A 16,661-nucleotide genomic window follows, 5' to 3' on the forward strand; every position below is an offset into this window, starting at 1 on the left:
AGGTTATATTTCCCACGAGGTCGCGTTCGGCCTAATATCGGATAGGGAGGCTTGCCAAATATCGGTCAAATTACGGCACAAAACATGTCAAGAGCAATCTGACTCAGAAGAATCTGACACTAGTTTGAAAATAAATAATAGGTTGCTTCTATCATCAGATGTAATTTTATTTCAATTATAATGTTAATATATATTATTATATAATGTTAAATTCCTATCCGATATTAGGCATACCAACTATCCGATATTCGGACGGCTTTTTTCGATTCCTCAAATTTCCATTGTTTTTTATTTTCTACTGTACAACAAATAATTTAACAATAAGGGAGATAAACACATCACAAGGCAAAAGGTAAGGTACCAATAGTTCATATTACCAAAACTTATGCATTTCTGTTAAATTTTAGTGGATTAATTATGGTGATTTAAAAAAGTATCCGATATTATGTCGGTTTACCCTACATTATACCGTGCGTCCATTTCGATCTGCAGCCGAGAGATCGGGAGAAACGTGGCGGGCGGCGCTGACGGAGGTGCCGACATTTGCGGCCTGTAATGCCCGCTTATTTTTATGGACATATGCAGACATTTATATAAATATTGCAAAACTAGCACTAACCTGTGTTATAAGAGTTGTTCAAAGTGATGTCCACCTACACGCCTGGGAATTTCTGTACAAATTGCCTACACACGTCTCGACACGAGTCTGTTTTCACGTAAGTGTCATACATAAAAATTCTTTGTTCTAACGTGAACCTTGCGGCTGGCATTCCAATCGTCTGACTGACACAACACACATACACACTGCAAAAACACAAACAAGTAACGGCAAGTAACCAAGAATAACACTCTTACGCACAGTACGAAATTAACACGCTCTTGGTTTACATCTGCCTGCCACTATATTCACAGCTCTGTAGTCGCGAAGGAACAAAAAACTTGAGCTAGGAGATTTCGGATTGCAAGGAAGCTCACGAACACCATTAGCTTTTAACGGTTCGTCTGCAGCGTAATCTTGATACAGTGTTGCACATTCGAAACCTCCAAACGATCCCCATCGACACAAAACTCTTTCAAGGATATAAACTTAAGCAGGACGTTACTGGTCAAAACTATGATTAAAATGTTTTACAGAGTATTATCTGTGGCTCTTAATATAATTTCTAAAGCGTATTTATTTGTGTATATAAGGGTGGAACTTGGAAGAATTACAGAAGAACTTTTGCGTGTTATAACACAGGTTAGTGCTCGTTTTGCAAGATGTCCACAAAAATAAGCGGGCATTACAGGCCTCAAATGTCGGCATCTCCGTCAGCGCCGCCCGCCACGTTTCTCCCGATCTCTCGGCTGCAGATCGAAATGGACGCACTGTACTTAGAAAGTATAGGGTTTTCCAATAAGAATGATATGATTTTACAATGAAACAAAATAAAAACTATTTCAGATACAACCAAACTTTTTATATTATTTTGAAGCATAGTTTATTACATTATGTTTTGAATAACACATCATTTAAGTGTACACCACGACTTCGTGCACAAGTGTGAATTCGATGAACCCAATTTTCGATGACTTTGTGCAATAACTCGGGCCTAATGTTACGAATGCAGCGTTCGATGTTCAATCTTAATGCATCAAGGGTCCGTGGTCTGTTTGCATAGACTATAGATTTGAAATAACCCCACAGAAAGCAATCTAAAGGAGTTAAATGACAACTTCTTGGAGGCCAACTAACAGTTGCATTTCTTGAAATTATCCTTTCACCAAACTGTTCTTGCAATACGTCGATAGTGGCATTAGCAATGTGACATGTGGCACCGTCTTGTTGGAACCACATGTCCTCCAAATCAATTTCATCTAAATTTGGCCACAAAACATCTGTTAACATAAATCGGTACCGCTCACCAGTCACTGTAACTGGATCTCCTACCTCGTTTTGGAAAGAAATGGTCTGATGATGCCACCATGCCATAAACCACACCATACAGTGATCTTTTGCGGATGCAAGGGCTTCTCGTGAATCTCTTGTGGATTGTTTTCACACCAAAAACGACAAATTTGTTTGTTAACATATCCACTTAACCAGAAATGAGCTTCATCTGAGAAGATATTTTTTTTGCCCAAAATTATGATCCGTTTCACCATTGCTCCTATGCGACTGTGTGTTAAAGTTATTATTTTTGGATAATAACCAAACGTTCTTGAAGCGTGTATTTAGCCATGATGAATTGTCACAGTACGAGGGGTGACTGAAAAGTTCTCGGCCTATCCATGATGCATTTATCGTAGCTGAATGTTACTTTAGCTAATCATAATATACGCCTTTGCAAAGCCCCATACCAAATTTCATAGTCCTATCTTCTTTTGTTTTTCAGATTTTGATGTTTGAAGTGAAGACGGTGAGCATTTTCTGAAAAATGGATAAAGTGAGCATTCGTGCGGTTATCCAATACCTCCTGAAAAAGGCATGAGTGGACAGGACATCCACAAGGACATGATGGAAACATTGGGGGAGGATGCCCCATCGTATTCTACTGTGAAAAAGTGGTTGGCGGAATTCAAGAGGGGGAGCACCTCTGTCCAAGATGCACCTAGCAGTGGAAGGCCGGCAACGGCCTGTACTGAAGAAAACATCACAGCAATACAGGATCTTTTTATGGCAGACCGGCGAGTGACAGAACGTTACATCCCAGAGAAAGTGGGGATGTCCCAGGAACGCGTTGGACACATACTAACAGTTGTGCTGGACATGCACAAGGTGTCATGTCGATGGGTCCCGAAAATGTTGAGTGCTGAGAACAAACGTTAGACACACCTCTTGTCTGCAGCAAAATTGACCCTCCTTCAGGCTGATCCTGAGACATTTCTCCAACGTTTTGTAACCATGGACGAAGCATGGGTCCACCACTTTCAGCCAGAGTCCAAGGTGCAATCAAAACAGTGGAAACACCCCTCCTCCCCCACCCCCAAAAAGTTCAAGTCAGTGAAATCAGCTGGCAAGATGATGGTCTCTGTTTTTTGGGATGCGAGGGATGTCATCCTGGCTGAGTATCTAAAAAAAGGTGAAACTGTGAACGGTGCGTATTATGCTGCTCAACTGAAGCGTTTGAGGGAGGCCATCAAGGGGAAACGTCGTGGAATGTTGAAGAAGCGCGTCCTTTTCCACCAAGACAATGCACCCGCGCACACGTCCACCATTGCAATGTCCGCCATCGAGTCCTGCGGCTTCGAACTGCTTCGACACCCTCCCTATTCGGCAGACTTGGCTCCCTCAGACTTTCATCTGTTCCCTAAACTCAAGCAACACCTCGGTGGAATCCATTTTCCATCAGATGATGACGTCATGGCTGCGGTGGAGGACTTTTTTGCAGTGCAGGATGAAACGTTCTACAAGGAAGGTACCATGGGCCTGCAGCACCGGTGCCAAAAGTGAGTGGCGCTGAAAGGGGACTATGTTGAAAAATAGCCATGAACGACTGAGCTCCTGGCAACCCTTCATGGGTAGGCCGAGAACTTTTCAGTCACCCCTCGTATACTAAACACAAATGACAACCAGTGACAGTTATAACATTTGAAGCATAGTTGCCAGTTCATTTCAAAATCATATCATTCTTATTGGAAAACCCTTTAGAAGGTATTTTAAATATTATTACTTTATTCTAACTTTTTGATTTAGTTGTGTTTCTATTGTGTCCCACCAGTGACACCAAAAACAATTAATTTCTCCTTTAACTGTTAAATTTCCCCCTCAACTCCACTAGAATATTCAAAGGTCAATTACATTCTCTCTTTGTCTTAAATAATTTATTTTTCATCATTTGACGATCAACAGAAATTAAAATAAACGTCTTTAAGTGAAGAGGCGGTGTTTCGTGTTTTCTATGCCATCGGAAGTTTGATATTCCCAAGAGAACAAATCAAATGATAATCCCATAAGCGCAATGCCTTTCTTCTTGCCTCCTAAGGTCATCCTGGCAGTGTTGCCAAACCTGATGCGCATAAAAGAGCTAAATTTCATCTTAAATGGAATTAAAATTGACTTTCAAGAAGCTAGATTGACGAAGGCTGATTGTAGGGCCTCCTAAGGCAAATTTAGTTGTCAAAGGGGTGGGGGCGATGCTATTACCGCTAAGGCTCGATTGGATCTTTGGCAACCGAATGGGAGATTTTTTTCAAATTTTCCTCTCCATTCGACGAACCGCTGTGATATTCCAAAATCTTAAAAATTACATCAGCTTTTAGAGTTCCTTCTAGAGCATTGAAGTGAATTTTCGTGTAGTTTGCTTTCACTGTTATCTACGTAGATATTATCAATAGTTCAATAGACTTACGTAATTGCGAAACTATTCATAATATCTAGATAACAGTAGATTTTGGAATATCACAGTGGTTCTTCGAATGGAAAGTAAAATTTGAAAAAAATCGCCCATTCGGTTGCCTAAGGTCCAGTCGAATCTTAACTTTAAAGTGATGACAATTTATTCTTAGTTTTCACCGTCTAGATCTGGCGGCATCACCCATCTCAATAATCCATCCATGGTCGTATGAAGTCTAAATAAAGGATTCCCTGATAACATTATTACGTCAATGTCACGTCAAACACGGTGCTATAAAAAGTAGCTAGGTAAGAGGGGGTGTGACAGACAATATAATACTATCACGTCACGTGCAAAATGTATATTCATGGCAAAAGTTGGTCTATGTGGGCCGGAGCCAGCGGTGGCATCATTGTCGGACACGGGGGCGGGCGCCCCAGTTCGCAGCCAAACGAGTGCACGAAAGAGCCCTTGCTCTAAGAGAGCTAGGTTGGCAACATTGCCGCGGAGGGAAGAGCCTCGCGGAAACTGTACCGCATGCTCTTAATGTCAAAAATGTGGTCCGTGTGTCCCGCCCATGAGAATGGAATGCCCATTCTAGGCACCGATAAGGTTGCAATTTTTTCAACTTTGTTCCTGCATAAAGAGGCTCTGGGTTTCAAATAAATGGGATACCTGAGGGTAACTCTGGAGGGTAAAGCTGGCCGGAGCGTGGTGCTGATCACATCACCTCCAAAGATTCCCGACATCGAAAATATGTTTGGTTCCGCATCCACATCCACCTGTACGTGCCTTTATGGCAAGGTGCACGGATAACTTTACTTTTTACCTTACTTGCCTGATTTGGTTTAGTTTATTTTACTTCGCTTTTCTACTACTTTTGGCTAATAGCGAAGATGAGGATGAGTGATGATATGATTAAATTGTTGAAAGGGACACTCACAAACAACACCCACGCCCAGGCCGGGATTCGAACCCGGGACTCCTGGTATTGTAGCATGCTGTACTAACCACTCCGTCACGGAGGTAGGCCTTTTATCTTGCTGTAGGTTATATTAAGCTCCAGTTCAGCTCCCCCCCCTTCCTTCCTAAATCCTATTTTTTTATAGAAGCAGAGCAATAACCAACCACCAAGACTTAATATAGTTCGTCGTGAATTATTGTATCCGCCATTTTCAATAGCTCGCGCGTTCTTTAAGAAAAACATAAAGGAAAAAGATGCTACGGACATATTCAATTTTTTCTCATATTTATTTAGCGAGCTGACGAACAAACAAATTGGTAAATGATGACGTAACACTGATGATTCCGTAAACGGATTTTGCCCATGGGCGGAACATTGGTCCATCTCGTTTCTGCAAACACGAACTGGATTTGCCGAACTGTTTTCTTCAGAATGCTTTTTGTAAACCGACTCCTGAATTGGTATTCGACGCTCTGCAAGCTCTCCGCAACCGTTCACGAATTCCGAGGCGTGGGTTCTACCAAAGTGTACCCTCGCGTAAGTACAATAGGACCACTCCTTATACAACCGAAACACTGCGACAGAAGAGAAAGAATTGTGCTCCTGAAGACAACGACCCTTAGAAACAGTGAGCTATATATTTCGTCGACATTGCAAACAATAGCAAACTGGATGCTACGCTTTTAACTACTGTCATTTTTTTTTTCCTTCGTGCCCTGGAACCAAGAATTCTTCTTCCCTTTGCATCGATGTTAAGCCAATAAGAATCTTAAATGCATTTTTTTCTTGCTACCTATTGTGCTTCTTTTTTTTTCCTCTTTTTGTCGGTTTAAATCCACTCTCTTTGCAAGCGACGAAATCGCAGGTACAAATATGGACAAGGTCCTGGAATGGGGAAGTGTTATGTTATGTAAGCGCCAATGGCTTTGGGTATTCCTGCGAAGAAGCTGCTAGTTCATCTTTAGAATGGAAATTAACTCAAATGGTGTACAGTAAAAACGGATGTGTTTGATCTACAAACACGTTTGGTTAAGCTTTTTTCTTTGTTTGATTTTGTTCTTAAATCCACTTTATGTACAGAATGGCTAATCGGGACTGGGCCTAAGGTTTAAAGTGGGATCCGAACTATTATACAATGTGCCTCCACACGCTATCGAAACCGGGACCCCTTTATTACAAGGCGACGACGTAACCACTAATAAACTACGAAATTTTTGGATTGCTGTTTGAAAAAAGCTTAACCTAGGGCCTCGCCGATTTAAAAAGAAACTCAAACGAACAAAAAGCGATTACTAAAAGGATTTGATTCTGGTTAACAATCTTTTGTAGAAACAAATATGTTTACAAACAATATTCACCTATTTAATCTATTTTAAAATCTGCTTATAATATCTTCTTTTTGGTAGAGATATTGTGCGTGTTATTTTCACTGCCTCCCTTGACTGCAATATGGTTTTCAATGAAAATAACTTTGCAAATTCTCACATTCAAAGCTAACATTTTAAAAACAACTTAATGGGTTTATCTGTCATCTCCTAGGGAAAGTTCCTCAACCGAAATGACACCCTGTCATGGGCAATTGCTTCCATTCAGCTGCATCGTTATTGACATGGCTCTTAGTAGGGGTAGAATTTCAAGTTTACTGAAGAACGCAACTAAAAAGGAACGTGAATCAGATCTGATATTTCACGTTCCTGTAGACAGCACACGTGATACACTGGCCTCTGAAGAAATAATATACACATAATATACGGGGTAGCATAACAGCCATTTGCGAAGCAAGACGTAAACGATATGAGTAAAAAAATTGAGCTCCTTCGACGAAGTTGAATTACATTTTATGCACAGTCACACATAAGCTAATGGATTGCAATCCCTGGACACATGATGTGTTTGGGGATGGTGTCTATATAGAGAATAAATTGTTGCCTTGTAGGATTATTCTCTGTGGCCAAGGCTCCACCTCGTCTGTGGTTACAAGGACCTCTTGTACATGAAGTTGCCGGGGAGAGTTATGAATAACCCAGGCTCCACTTCGTCTGTTGGTCATTCTCTATATGGACACCATCCCCAAACACATCATGTGTTCAGGGGTTGCAATGTGATTTAGTAGATCACACACTAAGCTAATCGATGTTTTAAATGGGTTAATACTAATAAATTACTCCTCCACCAGGAATCGAACCCGAGGACTTTGATAGTAAGATCATTAAGCACTACTGTGAACGCAGTTCTTCATTAAAGAGTCTGGTCGCCTCAAGGCTTAATTATCCGTTCTGCCTTTATTTCATAATTCTGTCAAACAATTAATAATCATATTTATCTATATTTATCTGATGACTCATTATTGCATGGGTATGTATATAAAGAAACACGAATAGGCTACAATAAATTACAACATTTGGAAATAGTTATGAAATATTATATCTGTGTTGCTAAAATGTGCGGCGATCTTCAACAGAACGTGGTCAACTTGATTCAGTGCCAATCGATTGTACACTCCTGTTCATATAAAGTTGCACATACATCAACTGATCAACCCTACAAGGAGTGGCATTTTTGTGAACAGAAGTGTGCAATCATGAAGGAGAAAACGGTACACAGCGAAAGCAGAGACGAGTTTTCAACAACGATGCAATTGAGGGAGGTATAAATGTGGCAACACAGGGACAGGGGAAGAATTTCATCTGCGATGACTGCGAGAGAAGTAAACAAATGACTGTCCACCACTTATAGTTCGAGAGTTGTCCGCGGTCTGTCTCTTCTTGGTATGACTGATAGGGAGATTTCAGACCGAAGCGACACGCGACACATGTTGCTTGGGAACGAACTAATCAAGAACAACGTTTCACACCGTAGCGGCATGACGGGCCGCACAATCAACGCTCTGGTGTGAACTCTCCCTTAGGGAGCTTTCAGACGGAAGCGACACGTATCGCTTGGAAGCGAACCATCAGTAATCAATGCAACCTTTCGAATCCAAGAGACACGATAAGCTGCACGTGTCGCTCAGACTGTGGCCGTTTGTCAAAAACATGCATCGTGACGCCTTAGTCTGTCGTTCGGTTGATGTTTTGCTTTAGGGAGGTTTGACACCGAAGCGACACGTGCGGCTTGTAGATTCCACCAATCGAGCGCAGGCTTGCCCGGCCTGTCATGCCGATACGGTGTGAAACGTAGCTCTTGGTTGGCTCGTTCCCAAGTGACATGTGTTGCGTGTCGCTTCGGCCTGAAGTCTTCCTGATGGAGAATTCACACCGGAGCGACAAGCGGCGCTTGGGAATGAGCCAATAAGCCATTGACAAAACGGCCCAGTCTGAGCGACAAGTGCAGCTTATCGTGTCTCTTCGGTACGAAAGGTTTCATTGATGTCGCTGTAGCTTCAGTGGACAATCACCGTGTCACTTCGGTCTGAAATTTCCCTAAAAGCAAAGTTAACATGTCACTCAGTATCTCGATCAGTGTGCGTGTACGGTCGGGGAAAGAAATACTTCCCCATAAGGCTACTGGTTGTAAGGCTCTGTGGGAATCGGTGCATAATTTACTCTTCTTCGAGGAATTGAAAAGAAGCCAAACGAACATCAAAACGGAGAGAGCTGACAGTGTCCGCCACTTTCTTTCCCGTAATTTATCGTCGTATTTTCGCTCCAGGTCCTGGAATGTCAATCAAAGCTCCATTTCTTCTTTTTGTCGTCATTCCATCACTTGCACCACCTACGGTAAACGCTGCCTAGATATTCACCCACCGCTTGCTTCTGCCACGCCTATTGACTTGTTTTCTTGGCAGAGGCACAAGAACCCAAAGGCGCCGTAGACTGGGTCAGGCAACAGGTGGCTGTGAAATTATGCAAAACGACAGCCTGCCCTTCTTCGTCGCTAATTATCGTTCTCTCCACCAGGTGAAAATCCGTGAAGGGAACAGGAGCCTGATTAGCTGCCAGGTCTGATCGCATCGTGACAGACGCTGCTCACGACATTGGCAATCGAAGGGTTGGGTGCGTGCCAATGGATGCGAATGATTTCGTTTCGTTATCCAGGCAAGGACACAATTGGTAGCTTTTGCCATCGTGTTCTTACGTTTTATTCAAATGCAGTTAAGATTTAGCCATAGGCTGTCTTAATTTCTTCCGATTGAAATGTAATTGTTATCCCTCTCACATTCCTTGCACGATTTTACGTTATGGGAAGTTGAACAGTATTTTGTTTAGTTCTAAATGTCTAATCAAGGTACGCGAAAAATTTATCCAATGCCCCCTCCCCACAAATTGTTTATGGGTTTTCCACCACTTCCAAAGAAGAAGAAATGTTCATCACCTTCAGGCATTTATCTACAACTATATATAGGTAGGGATACGAGCCAAGTATCGCACATTCAATAATAATAATAATATAATTAGTATTAATGATATTATTACATTAACAGGTAAAAAGGACTTAAAAATATAGTTAGGATAGTATGAATTCATTATCTAGCTTAAAGATCACTAAAATCTGTGTAACAGCTGTCCTACCAAAGAAAATTAATGTTAAAACATTTTAAAAATTGATTATTTATTAAATACCAAAAAGATAGTTAGGTCCTACTAATGAAAAATAAAGTCCTTCATCTTTATTTTTATGCGTGTTATTAGTAGCGGTGGTATGCAGTAAGTTCTGAGCAAATAAATCAACTTTCTATGTACAACAATGAACAAGTTCGTATTTTGCTTATTAATTTTGGACTTGGTAAATCTTTCAGGCGGATGAGGTCCGGGTTCTATTGACCAGTCCTATAAATACATCCTTGATCACCTTGTTTTTTAAGAGTTCATACTCGTACATACTTCCATTAAAATCATGATAACATAAGAAGTGTTAGCTTTGTTGTAGATTTAACTTTTGAAATAGCTTCTTTCTTACTTACTCCTTGGCGCTGCAGTCAATGAAGGGTCTTTGGTCTATTTCCTAACAAAAAAATGTCGTTTTCCATAAGAAAATAAACCTGGCAGTTGCAACCATGAAACCATCGCATTGCTGCATTCATACGGGATGAGAACTACAGTTTTTCTAGTGAAACAAGACAAAAAGCAAAACGTTGCACAGAAAAGTAGCTCGTCTTGATTTTCTCTACACCGTGAACATTTGACAGGGTTGTAGGGAGACACCCTGTATGTGGTGCTTTGTATTTTTATTATTTGTTGTTTTACGTTGCTTTTTTCACATTTGCCTAATCGCGACGATTAGGAAGAGTGATGATTAGATGAAATTGATTGATTGATTTGGTGTTTTAAGTCCACGTTATACACAGTAAGGCTAATCGGGACTGGACCTACAGTTTAAAGTGGGATCCGAACCACTATGAGCCTCCACCGGGTATCGAACCCGGGACCCCTTAGATGAAGTTGATGAAAGGGCACTCGCAAAGAATACCCATGCACAGGCCGGGACTCGAACCAGGGAACTTCGATAGCTCATGTGGGAGTAAAGTTACCATTGGGTGAGAACAGGGTAGTTTATTAAACTATCCAGCCTAGCTCTTGCCTACTTTTGGGTGAACAGGGAAAAGTTGTTTTATGATCTTCCATTGCTTCCCTCTCGCCCAAATGGTCGGTAGGTATAGTCAGGTTATTTTTCGAAACTTCCCCAACTGGCTGCGCGAATCCATCTAGTGAGCCTAACAGTACCTTAGGGCGCGAGCAAGAGAGTTAGCGATAGCGGCTCGGTTGAGATGACGTCAGCGGCTCGCTTGTTGATTGGACGTTTCCAGGGTTGCGACCCGCTCCCAAGCTGCAAATGGAGTAGAGCCAGAGACGTTATGAAGGTAACCACACACTGTCAGGGCTTGGCTCGTTTTGGGTTGATAACTACACCGAGAGTGAGGTCTGCTCTACTTGCAATTGTTATTTTAGAGAAGGCTTTCTTTATATGGATACAAAGGAAAATCTGACCTATTTCTCACGCACATATTTTGCGTTAAATAACAGGACTAGTGTTATATGCCACTGTGCCAGTGATTCATTGATTGAGTTTTCTTCGCTTTTCCGATACATTTGGCTAACGACGATAATGAAGATGAGTGATGACATGATGGAATTGATGAAGGAACACTCACAAAGAACACCCGTTTCCGGACCAGGATTCAAACCCGGACACCCTGACCCGTAGGTTGCTGTGCTAACCACTCTCTCACGGAGGTCGGCCACGATGCCAATGAAATTATCTCCTGAAGATACAGCAAAGAGAGAAACGTCGCTATGTTTCAACGTATTTGGAAACTTTAGACCCTGAGGAATAGTGGCCATTATTAAGTGAAATTTTAATGGCACCCATGGTGCTCCCTCCCTCCTGAGATTTCTGGAAATAGTTAATGTAATTCGAATTATGAAATTGTAGAGATATTTTATAACAAAAAAGTATTGTTTTCTCGGACTTACAGGCCTTAAGTCACCACAACTATTATTATCATTATATTTGAAGTAGGGTTACATTTAAGCTTACAGTCTATTTTACAATGATTATAATAGTTAGATAATTATCTAACTATAAAAAACAGCTGTTTGTCCAACATGAATTAATGTTAAGTATACAGTTATGCAAATTGTGTGTGTGTGTGTGTATATATATATATATATATATATATATATATATACACACACACACACATACAGAATATAGAAATTACAAATGTATGTAATTTTTAAAGAAACATAAGTAGTAGTAGTAATGTAATAATAATAATAATAATAAAAGTTTGTGACTGCCCTCCCCCCAAAAAAAAATCCGGCGGCGCCCTTGGGCACCCCCTTTGTATAATAACGTACGTTTCCCACCCGCCGAAAGTACAGGGGGTTAATTATGATTGAATACCTTCGGTGAGTCTCTCATGGTAGGGAAAGCTAGGGGGTGATAAAAGGGGGGGGGGAGGGAAGCAATTGGCAAGCAGAAATAGTTCTTGCAACATACATTTTTGCCTCCCCCTGTTCAAGGGGACGAAAGCAACGTCGCCCACCCACCCACTCCGAACCATGGGAACTGTCACCCAATCTTCTGCACCACCTGGGGCATATGTTCTTCTCGGCGTTTTCTTCCCCCCACCGGAGGGCCCGCTTGGCCCCGCCTCGCGTAACCACTCCCTCGTCTTATTGCCGAAGTCGCCCCCTCCATACGCACCCCACAGGTAGTATAAAACTTGGTGGTGGCGGTTGTTACGAAACCAGTAGCTATTGAGGTCGCAGAGGTGAGTGACTGATCAGGAATTCAGAGAGGGAAGACGCCGTTGGGGCCATGGAAGTGGGGGTGAGAAGTGAACTGTCTGCTAAGGACGGATTTTGACGTTGCTGGCGAGTGACTCTTCTTGGTGTATACGTGTTGCCACTGGGACATGCAGTGTCGAGTTACAGATATGGTGTTTGAAGTGTCGGCGGCGTTCCTGTGAATTCTAGTGATTTGTCATTTCAAAGAGGTAAGTTTCATAAAGCTTACTTAGAGAGATATATATTTAATATACTTTTTCTAAGCTGCATGGGCCAACGGACATTCGCAATTGCTTCCAACCCAAGCCTCTCTCCCCGATAGCGTTATTTATTAAACAAATGATGCCACAGAAGATTGTTCCATTGAGGCATACATATATTTGTGCATAACATAAATTGTTTCACTAATTACTATACAGGCGAACCCCTCACTCCTTTCTCCACTGACCCAGTAAGGTTCTTTTGAATGATTGAAGTGACAGACTGTTTATATCAACGCTCGGATCATTTGCTACCACTAAGTTTTACCCATTTTCCACATCGGAGATATCTATATAACATTTGTTCCAGATTTTTGGACATGAAACAACCCGGGTTTCGGTCTGGTTCTCATTTGAGGTACACGATATTGTAATGCAGATACTAACCCCCATAGAGTCTATTTTGTTATTTGCAATTTTATATAGCGTGCTCATCAAATTAAGATTAAACCTTTCTTCAATTTTTTCAATGTTAAACTGCGATACAAGCTCAGAGTACGGAGTGATTGTAGGGTACACTTTGTCTTCTTTGTACTTTATTTTCCATCATGAATTTGGACTGAATCATTTCTATTTCCCTCATATGTTTTTTGTCCAAGCTTTGTTAGCTTTACATTTATACTATTCTCAGACAAACTTTTAATCATCCATGTTGTGAGATGATGACAGTATTTTAACAAATGTTGTTAGCTTTTTGAGAAGAGCGGGCATCTTACCTTGCCTCTGAGGTTGTTTTTAGTCTCTCCTTACCTTTTTAATGGGAAGGTCCTTTTACAACGTTACACTATCAAGGGCTCTTTACACACTCTTTTTAACTTTAACGTAAGGGTTTTAGGTATACTTTTGGAGGCTGCAGAATGACCATACGTGCACACAAAACTTTTAGTTCATTCATTCGTTCATTTACCTTTTTACAATCGAGAGGCTCTTTTCTGTTATTTTCCGTATTTTAAGTCGACTTTCTACCTCTTCGTGAGGCCCACTCCAGTTCTATATCCAGATGCAATAAATCTAAACTTCGTGGCTCAACAGACCTTGGAGGGCCAGGGACTACCAAGCGTGACGCGTGGTCAGCCAATCGAGTCCCATCGCCGCTGTGTTCTAGCTTTCGAGACCGGAGCCCGCTACTTCAAGTAGCTCTCAAATTGTCCTCATGATGCTGGGTCGACGCCGACATTTTTGGGAGTTAGCACCTATGATCGAACCCGGAACCGTTCGCACCAAAGGCGCTGACCCGGCTGTCAACCCAATATATTCCGTCACAAATTGCGAGTCGACCACTCAACGCACTTCGCCACCGAGGCGGCTGGAAGTCTTTGATTTTCTAAATTTCAACTAAAAATCCAACCACCATTGGCCTCCTTGTGTATAATGCGCATGCAACAAAACGTTGCCTTAGTTACTGCTGACGTCAGTAGGTTGTAGAAGAAAGTAGGTTTGCAATTGCCAATTCAAACTACAAAACAAAGAAAATGACGAAAAAGTGTTTTCGGTCACTATACTTTTTTCTATTCCCTTTTTAATATCAGCTACTAGTTAAAACTTTATTTGAATCTTGAGGGCCTAAGTGTCTGTAATTTTTAATTAGGTTACTCCAGCACAAACTTGCTATATTTTGAAATATGTAGTGATTCTTAGATGATTGTAACATTTAAAAAATAACGCTGCAAATTATTAAATGCGAAAACACGAAAATGAATCACACCTTTAAGGATTGTGTTTCCCTGAAAATATTCTCGACTTAGAAGTTCCTACTTAGTAATGCACGGAATTTACATTACAATCAGCGAATTGCAAAATCACATTAGTTAGCGCCTACTATAAGCCCCTCGAAACAGCATAATCACGCCACTGATTAATCTACGAATAATTCAAATGTATCCACATTATAACTCAACATGTAGAGATATATTTATTTTATTCTGTAGTGAGATCGAAAATAGACCACGGCTATGGAAATTGGTTTCAAACTATATTCATTTCATTCCTTCTTGTGGTCCCAAAAAAAGTAGCAGCGGTGGAAAATTATCAGTAGCTAATCTCAGTAACAGTAAGATCTTTTATCTTGGCCTGTAAATTGCCAATTATTTATGGTAACACTATAAAGCCTTGTTTCCATATTTAATTAAACACCTTCAGACTAAGATTCAAAATAAATAAAGACGACCCTGTTAGAGGGTGGAAACGTTACGTTTATACTGTCTTATCTTACAAGAAATTTTTCCTTGGTCAGCATATTGGGTGTTTTGTTTTATGTGGTAAATTAAATGGGTAAATTTTCTTCTTCTTTAGCGCAATTTATAGTTATTTTGTTTTTGCTCTTGCATTTTGAGGGATACGCGATGATAAATTTTTGAATCGAGTTGAAATAAGGCATTTTTCTTTATTATTGCTTCTAATGCAATATTCACTGTTATTGTATAGACATAGCAGCCCAGTTATGAAAGTGTTTGTGGAGCCTCGTCTAACCGTTTTTACTCAAATAATGCCACGTTTTCTCCCCTGCCTCATGTTACGTTATGCACCAATTCGGCACCAAGTTACCTATTTGCAGTGCATTTCCTTTTGGAAGAAATTTAAAACATATATTTAAAATAATGATAACATTTTCTTACTTATGTAAAATTGAAGAATGAAAATGTGAGCCAAAGTATGTTTTTGTTTATCAAATCCCAGTTCGCTTTTATTTGTAGAATGCTAATTAAACTGGTTAGTAGTTAGTATTTTAAGTGTTTTGGCAAAATGAATCAGAATTACGATCCGTTGACTTGTTTGCACCCCTGCACTAGTATTTCCCGTAAAGACTACTTTTGGGCATTTTTCTATATGCTATGGAATTGCATTTTGGTGACAAAGTTGCCAGTTTTTCTGCCTAAATATTGAAGTCTAGTTTCGAACTCTTGTTATAATTCAGTATTTCCACCAACATAATTCTGAATTTTATACATGATAAGGGAGACGACCATTAAATAAACAGATACAATATGGTGTATTGTAACGTGATATTTTCCCAGGGAGAATACGTAACAGTAGATGCATGGGGCTGCAGGACACCGTGACTAAATATTTTTCAGGTCCCTCGCACCGTTACTTGGGACAATGCAACCGCCTCTTTTCTGACGCAACGGACGCCAACTTTCTTTTCGCCGGGGTAGAAAAAAGGGACCTTGAGGAGAATTCCGCGCTTACGCCTCCTACCTGTCAGTTCCACCCCCGCTAAAACCTACCTGACCTTGACCTCTGGAAACCCCCCAGAAATCCTGACACCCAGGAACGCAGGGATTTTTCCTGCCAACCACTCTTGTTGAATGATGGCTGCTGGGTGATGAAAACGTTCGAATGGTTGCACAGAAGAAGCCCGAAATTCAATAGATGACATTTTATCGGATTTGATTTGGTTATTTTACTACCCATTGCTGCCAATTTTGGCTAATCGCAAAGATAAGTGATGATATGATGAAAATGATGAAAGGATACTCACAAAGAACACCCATGCCCAGGCCGAGATTCGGACCCGCGACCCAAGGGTTCGATTCCCAGTGGAGGTACTTCCCACAAAGATGTGGATCACACTTTAAACTGAAGATTCAGTCCTGATTAGCCTATCTGTGCATAAAATGAGCCTTAAACAAACTTTAGCTTTGAAAGAAAGGGGATGTAAGGAGGTCCGGACCCCCCCCCCCCCCCGATAGACTTGCCAAGTACTAAACTTAAATAATGAATATATATACTTGTTTACTCTTTGTTGTATAATCGATAGTTATTTATTTCCTCTGAACTTACTGGAAGGCAAGAATTATATGTATTAGGATCATATGGTTTGGAGGACAGTAGAGTCAGGTTATTTTCATAACAACTCCAGCTGCACGCGCGAGTCCAGTTAGTGAGC

The 16,661-nt window shown here is 40.9% G+C and overlaps 2 protein-coding genes across 3 annotated transcripts in view; both read left to right on the forward strand.

Moving 5' to 3' along the window:
- The window catches only part of klu (zinc finger protein klumpfuss), a 200,787-nt gene that overhangs the window by 110,022 nt on the left and 74,104 nt on the right, over positions 1–16,661 (forward strand). The gene's annotated exons all lie outside the window — the stretch shown is intronic.
- Positions 2,468–2,809, forward strand: LOC145987581 (protein GVQW3-like). The gene has a single exon (XM_083121929.1). The coding sequence runs from the start codon at positions 2,468–2,470 to the stop codon at positions 2,807–2,809; it is 342 nt and encodes a 113-aa protein (XP_082978055.1).

Source organism: Lepisma saccharinum, chromosome 5 (genome assembly GCF_977018435.1).
Source record: "Lepisma saccharinum chromosome 5, izLepSacc3.1, whole genome shotgun sequence".
Classification (NCBI taxonomy): Eukaryota; Metazoa; Arthropoda; class Insecta; order Zygentoma; family Lepismatidae; genus Lepisma; species Lepisma saccharinum.

What these genes read in the sequence shown, in the direction of transcription:
- LOC145987581 (XM_083121929.1), top strand. Translation starts at nt 2,468, where the DNA reads ATGAGTGGACAGGACATCCACAAGGACATGATGGAAACATTGGGGGAG.